The sequence below is a fragment of a genome, unplaced genomic scaffold (genome assembly GCF_019419815.1).
Source record: "Pyrus x bretschneideri cultivar Hongxiangsu unplaced genomic scaffold, Pyrus_bretschneideri_v1 Contig46, whole genome shotgun sequence".
NCBI lineage: Eukaryota > Viridiplantae > Streptophyta > Magnoliopsida > Rosales > Rosaceae > Pyrus > Pyrus x bretschneideri.
This window is the reverse complement of record NW_025999783.1, coordinates 1,668,879-1,685,337: the sequence shown is the minus strand read 5'-3', so window position 1 is coordinate 1,685,337 and position 16,459 is coordinate 1,668,879. Positions and strand designations below refer to the sequence as shown.

General features: G+C 37.8%; 1 protein-coding gene across 1 annotated transcript; it reads left to right on the top strand.

Annotated features, from left to right (window-relative positions):
- The first annotated feature begins 11,731 nt into the window (after positions 1–11,731).
- Positions 11,732–16,238, top strand: LOC103935762 (nucleotide-sugar uncharacterized transporter 1). Its single transcript, XM_009345570.3, has 7 exons — positions 11,732–11,968; positions 12,857–13,008; positions 13,113–13,318; positions 13,422–13,515; positions 14,210–14,376; positions 14,466–14,636; positions 15,807–16,238. Exons 1-7 carry the CDS (start codon positions 11,896–11,898, stop codon positions 16,078–16,080), a joined length of 1,137 nt encoding a protein of 378 aa, XP_009343845.2. The 5' UTR covers positions 11,732–11,895; the 3' UTR covers positions 16,081–16,238.
- Positions 16,239–16,459: the final 221 nt, after the last annotated feature.

Sequence of the window (16,459 nt, the reverse complement as noted above, 5' to 3'; positions counted from 1 at the left end):
TTAGTTTAAATATGTCCTAGCTTCGGCTTTAATTTATTCACATTTTTACATCATTCACACTTTAGTTATGTCACCTTTGTGTGACGGCCAGCATGCCTCAACTCCGGTCGAGGTGTGTCACATTAAATCTTTCCAAAACCTTAAAGTAAATCACCAAAACTTTCCAACACTTTGAAGGAAATGACCCTCATTACCAAAATTGAAGGAGGTTCCTACTTAAGGAATGAAAATCTTTTTTTTCCTACAACCACAAGAAAATATTCAAAACACACCAAATGTATTTTGAAAAAAATTATGGAAAATCAATACTACAATAAGTATGTGCCGATTTATCCATTACCAAAATTTCTTTCCAGATCAAGCCTCTACGGTCCCTTAAAGAAAAAATTCATTTCTTTCAACATCAAGTCTCAACGGCCCTTGAAGAAATGTTTCGTTCAAGGTCAAAGCCTCTACGGCCCTTGAAGAAAAAATCCTTCATTTCTTTCAACATCAAGCCTTTACGGCCCTTGAAGAAAAATTTCATTTCATTCAAAGATAAAGCCTCTACGACCCTTGAAGACAATTTTCATTTTCATTCAAGACCAAGCCTCAACGGCCCTTGAACAAATGTTTTGTTCAAGAAATACGCCTCAATGGCCCTCGACGAAATTTATCATCTCAATTCAAGAAATATGCCTCAACGGCCGTTGAAGAAATGTTTCATTCAAGAAATATGCCTCTACGACCCTTGAAGAAGCAAACTAATTCAAGATCAAGTCTCAACGACCCTTGAGTTAGAACATTCACATTGCAGGACTTCAAAACATGTTTCCTACATATGACAAGCACATGCCTACAACGTGCCTTAAAGTAGGGGCATTTGTAGACATGTAAATTTCGTTGCGTACAAATGATGTATCATAAAGCTCCACATGGCATATGACTCATCACAAATGGACAAGTCATCAATGATATGTGGCACAATTCAAGCAAAGGAAGCTCAAAATTTCCCCAAAATTTGGCAAAAAAGGGGAAATATCCCTTAAAATCGGCTAGGGGCCCAAATTGCTCCCAAAACCGGAAAGAAAGTTAAAGCATCTTCATAAAACAAGCAAGAATTGAAGATTGCTCACAAAATAGGCAAGAAAACCCTATAATTCGACCCAGCAAGGGAAAGTGGCTAAAATTAAGACACAAAACATGCCTAAATTCTCTCATGGACGAATCAAGACACAAATCAAAGCCAAATCAACCCAAAAGCAAGGTCCCAAGACAAGCATAAGGTTGAAAATTTCTACATTGAAGGAACAAAATTCTCACAAAAGGATAACCTCTGCCAAATCTTTGAAGACTAATACTTTGCCAAAGCTCTTTTCGAAGAACGCACAATCAAAGTTGAAGCTTTCTTTCAACCAAAGCCGAAGCATTCCCTTGAAGAATCAACAAGCATTTGTGCCGATTCCTTCAAGATTTTGTTGCAAGCTCAAAACTTGTAACGACGTTCGATTCAAGATCAAGTTGCCAAGACCCTTGAATTAATGAAATCCTACATCAACACTACCTTTGCCGCAGTTTTGAGGTAAAGACCATCCAAGCATTGTTTCAAGCTCAAAAATTGAAGCAATCATTCAATTGTTCGTCCAAGATCAAGTCATCATGACCCTTGGATCAACAACCTACGCATCCACATCAAATTTGAAGACTAAATCAGAGGAAAATTGTAAACAAAGATTGTAACCCTACATAATCATCAATACAAATCTACTTTGCACACGTGTTCTTATTTCATTTGTTATAGAATTTTCGTGTTTATAGGTATATTCATGATGGGGTGATCATGCTTGACATATCCACGATAGGTGATTGCTACCTACACGATTAGATTATGCATATTGTTCTAATTGGTATACCCGCGATAGGGTACCATACGCATTATAGGAGTAATCATTATACAATCATGCGTGGTATATTCATGATGGGAGACCATACATATTACAAGGGTGATCATGCTTGGTATATCTAAGATGGGGGCCATACGTATTCTAGGAGTGATCATGCTTGGATATCTACAACGACCATGATTCCATTTTTTAGGAATGTGGCAAAAACTCCCCCGCGGTGTTTCTGCATCAAATCATCACCAAAACACATGTATAAACTCAGAATTTTACCCAGAAGCTCAAACTAGGTTGATTTAGGTCGATTTCTAAACTTACCTTCACTAAAATCCAAGCGTAATAGTGGTCCTATGCTTCTGTGCAGTCTGTACGTAGTGGGTGAAGAAGACGGAGGTTTAAGTGATGGTTGGATCTCTATGTTTAAAAAAAAAAAAAAAAAAAAAAAGGTAAGGGCAGTGGTTCTAGTGGTGTTCGCCAGAGAGGTGGCCAGTGTGTTGTGTGGTGCTCAACCTCTCTGTGTTGCACAAAGAAAGAAGAGTTTGAGAGAGTTTGAATGATAGAAAGAGAGTAAGGGAGATTGAAAGTTAAAAGAGAGAGAGTTAGATAAGAAAGAGGTCTTGAGAGAGTGGGAGACACGGGGAGAAGGAAGAGTATGAGGTGTGCACCCCACGTGGCACACAACCCAAAGCCACAAAAGGATGAAACATAAAACTATCTCCTGGGACATAAAATTACCAAATTGCCCTTCAGGTTCATAAGTCAGTAAAATCTTCATAATAGCTCCAAATTCGATTCCACTTTTTCCTACGCGTTTGCACCATCAAGAACTTCAAGAATACGGTAAAATAATAGCTTGTATCGTCACGAAATGACAGTCAATGAAAGTCAACAATCGCACCACTAGGGGCATTTTCATCAATTCATTCTTTTAACATTAATACAATCGTATAATTAGGGACGAGTTGAATTTTGAGAAATGACACTAGAAATATACATCCTTAAAACGTACCATTGTACTTCCATCTCTACGACAAGTGCTAATAGGTCTTCACAGCATTCTCGATAATCAACTCGATCTAACTGTGAGAAATTAACTCGTACTTCAATTCTACTGTCTACCTATGGAAGTGATTGAAAATGTGGCTAGTCAAAGAGGTTTTGTTTACCTAGATAGGTGATAAGATTAAAACAACTATGAGTTTATTGTCCTAATACAAAGCTTGCTCCTAAATTTTCATGATTTAGTTTCTTCGACTCAGGTAGTCACTATTAATTAGTCTATCAGTCGCGTCGCTAATTAACGCATTTATGATACTTTCGATATTTTTGATATTGTTCGTTACCCTGAAACTGTGAAACGGCGTTCTGGCATAAAGGTATCACTCCCAGAAACTAACATGTGTTTGATATCAGAAATCATACCGCCTGAATACTGGTTGACAGCTTCTGGATATCGGATAGTATCGTCAATTAGTAGCACCACATTAGACTGATCACATATTAGAGCTCGCTCGGGTGGATGGTTTCAAACGATTGTTAAGGAATTGGTCCTGAGAGGTGGTTTCATTAATTTTAAGGAGAATACTTGCTACACAGGGATTTCTACTAACTGTAGGTATCATAACTCGTACTTCCATGCCTGTACTTATTGAAATGACGAGTACAACATCGAAAGGAAATCTAGGAACAGTGTTAGTTGGAATGTCCTAAGGCCGGGAAAAGGGATTTGCTAATAACTTACCTTAGGATGTACTTAAACGGAAATCGATCTTCCTCTTGAAGATCCGAAATGATAACTAGTGTGTTTGAGAAGATTAGTGCTACCAGGGACCAAAAGTGATTGTCCCCCTAGATGTTCTCCCATTGAGTGCTACCACTATAGCACCACATTTCTCCTCGAAACATTTCAAAAATTTCGACGACAAGTAAAACTTCGTAGGGATTTTAATAGATGGTAAACTAACGGATACTACCAAGGAGTCAAAACTATTCTTGGTTTCCTAACTCCAAAAGGTTGGTGATGATAACGAGATAAAGGTAGTGGAATTGATTGGTAAATCTCAGCTTCGGGGCCATCAACTTGTCTCAATTCGGGGTTTTCCTTGGCAGGGATGTTCTCTATTTAAAGTCTAAAGGTGTAAGCCAAAATAATCTTTTAAAATGTCGATAAGTCACCTAAACTACCCAAAACATAGGAAAAGTTAACACATTTTTCATGATCGACGAGGTGGCAAGATTCGACAATTAGCTTCAAGATCCGAGAATGTTTACATCATGTGTGTGATGAACGCAATACTGCCCAAACTTATGCTATGATACCAAACTGACACACCCCGATCCGAAATGTCCACCTAGACTCCTAATTGAGCTATAATGTCCGACACTAGGAGGGTGACGAAGCCATAAAGTGTAGTGATGTGGAAAATGTGAATAAATTTAAACCTAAAAGTGCTTAAATATAAGAGTGCGCTTGTGAGCGGGAATGAACCCATTTCACGCTCAGAGCATAAGTAAAGTACAGTAAGATAGGATAAGAATTTTACCATCAAAGGTAGCCACCTATACTGAGATTTGCCAAGAATCCTCGTCAACATGAAGACACAGCTACTAAACCTGGAGGGGCGAAAAAATAAGGGTGAATGGGCCTAAAAATAAAGCATTGTAAAAACCTTTTCGATAACATAATAACCCCTCACTGTAAAACAACTATAGTTTCCAAAATATACCTCCTATGTATAGTAAGAAAATAATTATCGTAGCCTACAATATCACAAAAATTCAATACGGCAATATTTCTTAAGTAAGCACATGGCATCTGTAATCACATAATCTCGCATCAACAAACATATCATATCAAGTGCATATCGACACAAGCTAACACACGAGTTCATGCAGAGATATTCTAACATGAACAGGGCTAGGTGTAACAATAATATACGCTCTAGTACTACAATCATGTGAAGACTAGCGCTATGCGCAGCACATACGAGTCCTAATTGCCCATAACAATCTAGGATAGGACTAGCACCAACAATGGATCCAAAGTAAGCGTACGGTGCGATGTGCACATACATGTGAAAGACTAGCTCTGGCCCGGGCGTGTACTAACAATAGTGCAACAAACGATGAGCAGGTAACATAAATAAAGTTGTGCCATAATAAATCAATAATTCACATCGATATAATAGTAATAAGTAAAATATTAATCATGGCCGTAATTAAAGCCCCATAAAAGTACGCATACCTGTGCATCTCGTAGGATTTAGGATAATTTCGTAATTTTTGTTATTTCGCTAATTCTTATAAACATTAGTCTAATCTAGGCATACGTAGGAAATTCTTTTTTCAAATGTATAAATGGAAACTAAATAAATATATAATATTTAAAATGAAAGACCCACTCACAGATGCTTACAAGGCCGCAGCTGTTCGAGCTCGGATAGCCGAAGTCTCCAATAATAATCGCACATAAGCATAATATTGGGACCTATTAGTAAAAATAAATTGAAACGCTTGAATTTGAAGAAATAGACGGCAGATTTGGAACTAAAGTGTCAAAATACACTAAGAGGGATCCTAGGCAAATTTTATAAAAAGTCAACGGTCAACCCTAAAAGTCAATCAAGACACCCTGGTGGTCAACTACGTTAAAACTTTATAATTTCACTAAATGGATGTCAAAAATGGACTCAGGACGTCCAAATTAGCTTAGGAGGATTTTCAAGAAAATTTCGTAAAGGTCAACACAAAGAATATTCCCATAATATTTTGAGCCCATTTCAGAAGTAGGCTGGATTAATGGCCCAAAGAATTGGGCCAGTTGGTCTAAAGATTTGGGCAAAAGATTTTGGACCGAGTTTTGGGCCTAAGGCCCCTTTTTTTATTTTCTTTGGGTCGGGTCGACCCGGTTCCAATCACAAGTTGCACCTCTACAACCGTCGATTTCTAGAAATCTCGTCATAACCGTCGATTTCTAGAAATCTCGTCATTTGACAAAACGAGGTCCGATTTGCTTGGTTTCTCAACTATTTTTCACATTTTACCTACCAAATTAAAGCCTAAGAGTAGAGGGAAGTAAATCTACCATCACTAAGTACTACCGTGGCCGGAAAATGGCTAGAGAAACCTGCAACATGCTCAGGTCCTTCGTCGAGAAACTAGGGAGATTCCCCCCAACTTGATCTGCACCAAAACGCTGCCCAAAACACATGTATAATGACTCATACATCATCAAAATGAGATAGAGAAGACAAATCTAGTGGTCCAGATCCTTACCTTGGTCGGATTCGTCATGTCGTCGCCGGAATCTCTTGGATTCAAATGGAGCTCGCCTCCTAGACAGAGTGTCTAGAAAGATAATGTGAGGGAATTAACAAGATAAAGAAAGAGAGAAGGAACCCAAGTGGTAGGTTGGTGGAGCTCACCAGAGACGACATCGAAAAATGGTGGTTCGGTGTCTCGGTGGTGATTTACCGAAAGAGAGACGGAGCTGAAAGATGCAAGACGAAAGACAAAGAAGGACATATATAAGTGGTTTGGTGGAGTGATGGTGGTTTCGTGGCCTGGGGGTCACCGGAGTGGCGAGGTGGTAAGGTGATGGTGGGCAGTCTTTGGGTTTACAGAAAGAGTGAGTTAGATGAGAGAGAATAGAGAGAATTTGAAATGAAAAAAGGATGGTGCTCCAGAAAGAAGGGAGACAGGTGAGTGAGAGGAGGAGTGATGTGGGCCCCATTAGCTCACAAAACAAAGCCATAAAAGACTAAACAAAAAATATTTTCTGAAAACATAAAATTACTAAAATGCCCTTCACATTTGTAGTTTAGTAGAATTTCCACTGCAACTCCAAATTCGCTTCCGTTTGCGCATACGCATTCGTATCATCGAGTACTTTGAGAATACGGTAAAATAGTAACTTGTACACATCATAAAATAACGGTCTATGAAAGTCGACAATCTCTGCTCGAAGGGCATTTTCGTCAATTCAGTCTTTTAAAATTAATAAAATCGTGAAAGTAGGAATGGGTTGTCACATATTCTCTTTTGAAATCTCAACATGGAAATTTCTAGTTGATTGTCTATCTGCTAGATGAAAGTGAGGGTAAGGTAGTCGAGGAGAGTTCATATAGGTTATGATGCTTCTACTTGTTCTTTTTGTGTGTTAAATTTTACTTGCTAGTGGCTTGTAGCTCAGTTGGTTAAAAACATTCGTCCGTGCACTTGCAGTTCCCTATATGATTACTCCTCTCTGTAGTTTACATGAATTTATTGTAGATTATCTTATCATTTGTAAAAAAAAAATAAATAAATAAAAAAGAGTAAAAAAAAACCGTTGAAAATGTGAAAACAGGTAAAGTTTCTTCAGACCATAGCCCTCAGCTTGACCTAAGGACAGGTATGAGAGGCATCCAATGGCTGCACATTTCTCTCATGAGGAACTAAGAAAGCAATTACCCTGCATTAGCAATGAACTGTGCCATATATTTCCTTGATTTCAAGAAATTTAAATACTATTCATGAAATAGGAACAATTCATCGCTGAGCAAGGTGACACTGTAGGCCATAGAGGTATAAGTTTTGAGGACAATGGAAATCAAATGTAATAGCTATGGAGAATGTCCGAACTTTTAAATAAGCAGCAGCAGCAGCTTGCTTAGACACCAGGAAACATGGATATGGATACAGGGTACATATACAATATGGAATAGACTCCACCAAGTTAAAAGAAAAAAAAAAGGTTATAGAACTGTCTGGAACAATAGTAAACAAAAAAAATTCTTCAATTAAAAATGTTACATAGTTGGAAACCTAAATCTTGACAAGTTATCTAATCACACAAAGTATTCATATATTTTTATTCATCGAAATCTGATCACATAAGCATTAATGATTCAGGTACAACAAGGCTAAGAGTGTTAGAGAACCCTTCCTCCGTTTTCATTTACCACTAATTGTTGTTTCCTATAAAAGATGCAAGGAACCCTAGCACTCAAGGATTTGGCCTCCCTCAAATATGCATGAGAGGTATACACTTTCTTCTGACACACCTTATTTTGCTAATTCATTTCCTTAACAATCCTATAAGCATCACGTAAACTAGGAAACTCATACTCTGCATCAAGTGTTAACATGGATATGATAGTGAAGTATCGATATGATATGATCAAGAGCAAATAATCTAGAAAATGAGGGGTACTTCGGTCAATGGCAGATCTAGAGAAATTGTTTGGGGGTCACAAAACATTTCTTAGACAATTAAATAGACTTAAAAATTAAATCATAACTCCATCATTCATAATTCATGAAATAAATAACTTTACTACAAACAACAATTGTTCACGATGCAGTTCCATATTTTGAAATGTCGTATCATAGCTACATTATTAATACAAGGAAAATTGGAATTTTAAAGATCTAGAATTTGGGTTAGGATTTGATAGAAATTAGGATTATAAAGAGTTGGGTTTATATATGTCTCGACTAGAGGCATAAGTTCTTTTTTAATTTTTAAGTGGCCAGGTTTTATTATTAAGAAATCTTATAAAATGACCTGGGTTAGATGCTTGCAAAGTTGTGCATCAGCAGCAAAAGAGACTTTGTATCAGAAGCAAGGGAGCTGCGCGTTGTAACCTTCACCCACGCTGCACACAATGCCCTGCCCTGTGCAATGTTCATTGAGGCATTAAATCGAGCAGTTGGAGGGCATATCTCAAGGTCAACTCTAAGCTTCAATAGGGCAACACTTGGATCTTCCATGGAGGTTTGCCAAAGTTGGGAGGGTTAATTGACCCCTCCCGCCCCTTAGTTGCCTAAGTTTTAGCGTTTCTTCAATTGCATTAAAATTACCATTCTTTAAGTTGCAGGGCAAACATTATTGTTATGAAAGCACATAAACATAAAGCATGCTTCTTCAATCAACAAACAAGCAAGAAACGAAAGCAAATCGGAAACAGGCGAATCATGAACCATATAGATATATCAAAGTATGATCATAGTTTAAATAAACCATAATTGAGATTCACAAATGGAATGTGAAACTGAAATTTAGCTGCTAATTTACTATTTAATAAAGATAACCTGGGATCTTGATACGAATAAACAGCATACTCATAACATAGGCGAGAACTACAGAGGAAATCCCAGCAGTGGCATACGACACCATCACACTTTTTGCACCATTTCGATCCCAGGCAAGTACATGTGCACAATGCCGATCCCACCCAGAACGAACATGAACCCGGAAGATAGACATTCGATTTATGTACTGCCCGTTGACCCGGTCGGGGAAGAAGGTGGTCCTGAGTTGATCCGATGCCCGGGGGCTCGATGATGACGTCGTAGACGATGCCAAGACGACCATGAAAGTAAGGGAGGAGGACAAGGGCATAGACGGTCAAGGGTGAGGGGATGGTTATGGTTGGGAGCTTGAGGCGGAGTCGGGGCACGCGGAGGAAGCTATAGCGGAGAATCCGAGGATGAGGAGAATTGGGTCAATGGAGGTGGATGGAGGCAGGGTCTCGGATTTTGGAGGCATTTTGTACAAGTCGGCTTTTTGGGTATGGGGTTTTGGAAGGATAGTTCGGTGTGGAGAGTCGAGTGAGGGTTTTTTCCTTTTGAATTATGCTAAGACCAACTCTAGTGAGGGTTTTTTTTCTTTTGAATTAATTGTAGTAGCTATTTAGTACAACGGTCTAATGGTATTCTTCTTCACTTGTAAGTGAGAGGTCTTAGGTTCAAGTCTCGCCAAAGGCAATAAGAGGTTGAAGAAGATGGAGATGGGGAAGTGAATTTGTTTCATGGACTAGTGAGTGTTCATGAACCAAATTATAATTCTGATGATCTAGAGAGTCTACACTCTGAAGATGAGGAATAAGGCTAAATCTGATGATTTAGAGAGTCTACACTCTGAAGATGAGGAATGAGGCAAAAAAAGAGAGCATTATCCAAAGTTTAATGAGAAAACAAACATAAATAATCCACAACTTACACTAGGCCTTATTTTCAGAGATAGTGTGCAATTCAATACTATCCTTGGATATGTGGTGCTGGAAAGATGCATGGATGAAACAACATACAAATCAAGACAATACTTGATCACCACACCTGTAGGAGGACTTGGGTGAATGAGAATTTAAGGTCTCATTTGTTGACAGATTGTACTTGGATCGGATAAAGCTTAATTCCACATAGCCTATGGATTCATTTTTAGCCATTGCGGATTCCGAGTGGAATCATGGGTGGACAAGGATGAAGGCTAATGAGGCACTGGATAAGGCGTTGAAGATTATTGAAGGCAAACATGCAAACCAATACACAAAACTATGGGATTTTACTGAGGAAGTAAGGATAACTAACCTAACCTTGGAAGCACTGTGAAGTTGAAGTTGGATGGGCTAAGGTTCCAAAGAATACATGTTTACTTGGGGTTTGCAAAGAAGGTTTTAAGAATAGGTGTAGACCTTTGAGAGTTTAGAGGGGTGCCACTTAAAGGTTTTACATGGAGGACAGTTGCTGTGTGTTGTGGGGATTGATCCAAATGATGAGACATGGGTTATTGTTTAACGCAGTGGTGGAAATGGAGAATAAGGCTTCTTGGTGTTGGTTCTTAGAGCTGTTGGCTGATGATGTGAATATTGTAAACCAAAATGGTCGATTCTGTGTGAGAACCCCATCCAAAGTGTGGCATGTTTTCTGAATAATCTTTGTGAATCCTTCAATGCAGTCATACTAGTGCCAAGGCAAAAGCCCATTGTGATAATGCTACAAATGATTCACACTATATTGATGAAAAGAATTTAAATTAGGCGAGATATAATGATGAGCAAGTAGGAGATCTCTATCCTAAGATTAAGAACAAGTTGGAGGAAGCCAAACTCTTAAGGGGCAAGTACATTACACAATGGTCATGAGGGACCAAATTTCAAGTGGATACTGGAGTGGGGGATCAATATGTGGTTGACTTGGTTGAGAAGACTTGCTCTTGTAGAAAATATGGCTTGACAAGAACACCTTACAGCCATGCAATAGCTGTAATCAATTTCAAGAGGCAAAAACCTAAGCTTTATGTGGGTGCTTACTATTCAAGGGTATGGTACTTGGAGTTTTATTCTCATTTGATAATGTAATGAAAGAGATGTTCTTGTGGGAGTAAACTGATGACTCACCAATCTTGATTCCATTGTATAAAAGGCAATTTGGAAAATCGAGGAAGAAGAGAAACAAAGAAGCTGCTTAACTGGAGAAAGATGTTCAACAAACTCCCACAAACCCACCAACTAATTTGAAGGTCCTCGTCATAAATGAACAGGACAATTTTTTGACGAGAAAACTATGTGGCGGGACACCACAGAACTTCACATCTGTATTTAGCTAAGAAATGAACAGACAAACTGATGGAGGTTTGACATTATAATAAATTTGTACGGAAAAATATGACATTACAATATTTCAAAGATAAAATATGACATTGTAGTTGGATCACTAATTGAGATACTTTTTTATAACTTACCCAAATTTTTTAAAATTTTGTTGATATAAAGTGACGTTCGTTGATTGGCAAAATTCCTTCCTGACAATTGACCAAAACATTTTCCTTCCTTACAAAAGGAAAAAACATAATAAACACTGCTAAACTGTCGGTACCCTGGTCTGGAGTGGTGGGATAGGATCTACGCGTAATTTCCTCAATCTCTTTTGGCTCTCTCTCTCTCTCTCTCTCTCTCTCTCTCTCTCGACCTCGATCAGACAACCTCAAATTTCCGCCATCACCGCTCTCCACTTCACCCACGTGTCTCTCTTCTGTCTCACAAACGCCATTTTACCTAAAACCCTTGTCTTTTCTCTTCCAAACTCAAACTCAGTACTCCTGCTGTGCTGCTGGCCCTGACCCTCTCTCTCTCTCTCCAATCTCTCTCTCTTTTTCTCTCTCTACAAACGCATAAACAGAGCCGTTACCATTGTTGCTGAGAGAGAGAGGGAGTGAAAGAAATCGAAAGGTTAATGCTTTGTATCCATAAAAATGTTAAACTTCTTTGTGAGGAAAGGCGTTAGGAAGATTCTCAAGCGCAAGGACAGTGATGCTGGTGAAAGAGGTAACTTTTGCCACTTCTCATTCCAAATTCCAATCCAATCTCACTGCTAGCAGCTAGTTTAAAACAAATTATTTGATTTTGTTGTTTTTGAAATGTAAACCTCACATTTTTGCCCATTAGAGTGATTGTATTTATCATCCAATAAGCTTAATTTCACAACTTTACTTGATTAGGCACAGCTATGAATGAAGGGTCACTTTGTTTGGTTGATCTGGTTTTCTCATTTTTGTGAGTCATAATTTATTGAATCCAGTTTTAAGGGTGCAACAAGTTGCATGTGAGTTTTACCATTTTTGTTTGCAGATTCTAATATCTGTTTACTTATTTGATTACATAGACTGATTTGCATGAGCTATTTATTAAAAATCTTCACCATTGTTGTTCTTGGGAAGAAATAATTAGACCCACAGATCTCTTATTTGTTGATGCAGTTTATACTTATATTGCAGTTTGGTTTAAAACGAGTCAATAAATTTCTTCAGATATTTTATGCTTACTGATTTTGTTTTGATTTGGTTTTCCTCAGTGAAATTTTCAGTAAGCATATTTCATCCAATTTATTTTTTTTTTTTTAAAGAAAATTATATTATCCTTTTTCCAGTCTTAATGGTTTCATTTCTTACTGAGTTGGAAATGTGCATATGGGTGTTCCTTATTATAAATGACTACCATATTCATTATTTTTATGATGAGTAAAATGTATGGATGGACATTTGTTATTTTTCGTAAGTAGGTTTTACAGTTTGTTAAGTTCTGTCACTAGGACAACCATATCGTATTATAACTGGACTTAGATTCTTTAGGAAATGTGAATTAGTTATACATCTGTAATGTGTTGCTTAATGACATCGTTTATTTTCTTCTCCATCTTTCTGTACATCAACTCAGGAAGAGCTCTAGAAGACTTAAGATCTACCCTTTTTAATGAATTCCGCTCAGCCGATGGTGCAAAGCGTCAACAACAACAGCGATGTGGCCCTGCCACTGCTCTTACCTTCAATTTTGTAATTGCTGTCGGCATAATTTTCGTGAACAAATTGGTTTGTATTTTGAACTCTATATTCTAATCTATCCACATTTTGCCTGACTGGATATTAACACAGCAGCTTTCCGGCTGTTAACTTATGTGCTTGTGTTTCTTCAGGTGCTCAAAGTTGTTGGGTTCCAGTTTCCTATATTTCTCACCTTTATCCACTATGTGGTAAGCTGGTTGTTGATGGCCATTCTAAATGCTCTATCTATCCTCCCTGCATGTCCCTCAAAATCGACCCGCTTATCTACATTATTTACTCTTGGCTTTGTTATGGCTTTCTCTACTGGCCTTGCTAATGTTAGCTTGAAGTATAATAGGTGAGATGTTTCATCAGTATTCTTACCTTTACGAGGGTCATCAGAATCTGTTTCGTAATTATATATATGTTTTCAACATTGAGTTTAATATCTGTTTCTTCAGTGTGGGGTTCTATCAGATGTCTAAGATTGCGGTTACGCCATCAATTGTTCTCGCAGAATTTTTGTTGTACAACAAGAGAGTTTCTTTCTCGAAGGTAGCTCCTTTCTTTTTTGCCTATAAGTGCCATGTCAAGATGAAAATAAAGCACAGTTTTATATTCCTGCTATTCGGGCCGAGTTATTGCTTTAGCAGACTGTAGAACAGAATGTTTCCATACAATTCATGTCCGGTTCCACTTGTCGCTGAAAAGGTTAATCATATCTGGTTACATGTTTTTGAAAATTGGGACAATGTCTTCACTATCCCCAATATTTTTTTTCTTCTCTTAAGACTCTGAAATGAGGAGGATGTAGACCTCACATCAAACTTGTCCGACGGATTATGAAAGAAATGCTATTTGGAAACTTTATTAGATTGTAAACCCAGGAATTAGCCACTGATGGAAGTAATTTACTATATCAGTAGAAAGGTTTGGAGTTGATGCGTCCATCATGAGTGTATTGTTTCTTGGCGTCATTTCTGCGTTTCTCAAAAGTTTTACTTCAGAATTTCAGATCTCTTGAGATATTGAGGAAATCTTGCATACATATCAAAATGCTTACTTAATTCTTTTGGCCTTGATACAGTAGTATGTAGGGTGCTTGTATAGGTTCCATGCACATGGAATTTGATTAATTCTTTTCTTTTTTCATTTTTTATTCATTGTTCTTCTCATACAAAATTTCTGACCTAAGTCATCTATAACATCATCTCCTTTCTGTTCTATCTCCTTGCTATGAAAATTTCAGGTTCTAGCACTTACGGTAGTATCGATTGGTGTTGCCGTGGCTACAGTCACTGATCTTCAATTTCATCTCTTTGGTGCTTGTATAGCATTAGCATGGATAATACCAAGTGCAGTCAACAAAATTCTTTGGTCTAGCTTGCAACAGCAGGAAAATTGGACAGCCTTAGCGTAAGTGATGAGCTCCTTTCAAAACCCTTAAGTTTCTACTGGAAGCTCCTTGATATTGAATTGTAACTAAAATGCGAATCATTGAGCAGGTTAATGTGGAAGACAACGCCAATCACTCTATTTTTCCTTGTCGCACTAATACCGTGGTTAGATCCACCTGGTGCCCTCTCCTTCAATTGGAACTTCAACAACACCTTGGCAATTCTCATGTCCGCTATTCTTGGCTTCTTGCTTCAGTGGTCAGGTGCTCTAGCGCTTGGGTATGTGATATCTTTTTTTACATTTTGATTATCCTATGTCATGGCCTGTTTGGTTCCGTTGTTTAGGATACAAGAGTTTTGACCTCTGATGTCGTCGGTTTACATTTTACATTAGAAAACCGAGTATGCTATCAGAAATGACTTGTATATACAGAGATACTAAAAACGAGAATTGGTCACCTCTCAAATTGATGAACATAAGTACAAATTGCCGGTACCATTTTCCCTGTAAGAATACCCTGTCAACCCTGGTATCATTTTCATAGAACCTAACATATTTTGATTTGATTGTAGAAAACTACTTCCAATACTACAACTCAAAAGCGGTTCAAATTTTAAATCTGGGGTAAAGTGCCGTTTGACCACTGAACTATAATGTTAGTTGAAATTGACCTCCTCAACTATTTTTACGTAAATTAAGGACTTAAACTTTTAAAAATTGGCCAATTCACCCCTTGCCGTCGAATTTGAAGGGACTCCATCCAATTTTTGCTTACTTTTCTTAAATCTAATTCAAAATTAATAAAATATAGAATTATAAATAATAAAAGAAAAAAATTGATAACAACCACTCCTAACTCCCACCTCCCCAACCACAGTAGCCACAAGTCGCTGTCAGTTTTCTGGGTGGTTTATTTATTTTTACCAAATTTCTAATTCTCTTTTGGTATTCTATTAAAATATATCAGCAACATTGCACTTGTAAACCTAGCAATAATTAACGGAATTTTTAAAGAGTGCAAACTGTAGCTGAAAATGGGCAACAATTGGAGGTTATATTTATCCACTGTAAGCAACTACTGAGAAGAGGTGTGAGGATTAAACACATACCAACATAATTTATAGATACTTAAGAGGATGTTACCCGCAGGAACAAGATTGACACAAACACACTAGGCTAGGCTTCATGCGGCAATTCTAATCATAACGCACTTTGGCATGTGACTGTTATGTCAAATGACTGAAAACTTCAATTCTAATCATAACTATATTAAACATTGTCTTGTGGCATTGGATGTTTGTAACCGTTCGAAGTAGTTGTAATGCATCATGGGACTGCTATATGTTTGTTCATCATAATTTTGGTTTTACTTGGTGAGTTTTAGCATGAAAATCTTATTTTGCTTGGTTCTGTTGGTTTTGACATGATTTTTTTTACTTCTTTGGCAGGGCTACATCTGCTGTCACACACGTCGTCCTTGGTCAATTTAAAACATGCGTCATTCTTCTAGGAAATTACTACCTCTTTAGTTCCAATCCAGGCAAGACAAGTATTTCTGGGGCTTTCACAGCCATTGCCGGAATGTCCGTTTACACTTACCTTAATTTGAAGCTTCAATCAAGCAAAACTTCGCCTCGGCAAGCCGCCTCTTTACCAAAATCTAAACTGAGTAAAGAAAACGGCAACACCCACGATGGAAATTATGGTTCGGAATCTGTCTAACTTATCAGCGTAGATACGTGAGAAGATCTAATTCATCACTAACTTGAGCTGCTTGGCATTGTTTCATTTATTTGTTTTTAGCTTAAAATTTTCCGATTCTGATTTTAAAGGCAAAGCTCTATCCATGCTTACCATGTCTTAGAGTTTGGTGTTAGTCAGCTGATCTGGTGGCATTACCTGTTCCAAGGTCACCTTTTGTAGATTCTGTTGGGTTCTTCAGCATTGTCTTGGCTGCAAATTTCACCGTATATATTAACGAATCGAAGGTTATTCTTTGTACTATTTACTGCTTATTCGTGTATTTCATGTAATTCTTGTTTGCTAGAAATGTCGCACTTGATGTCGTAGCTACGAAGTTTTTGTGCATGACAGTTATTTC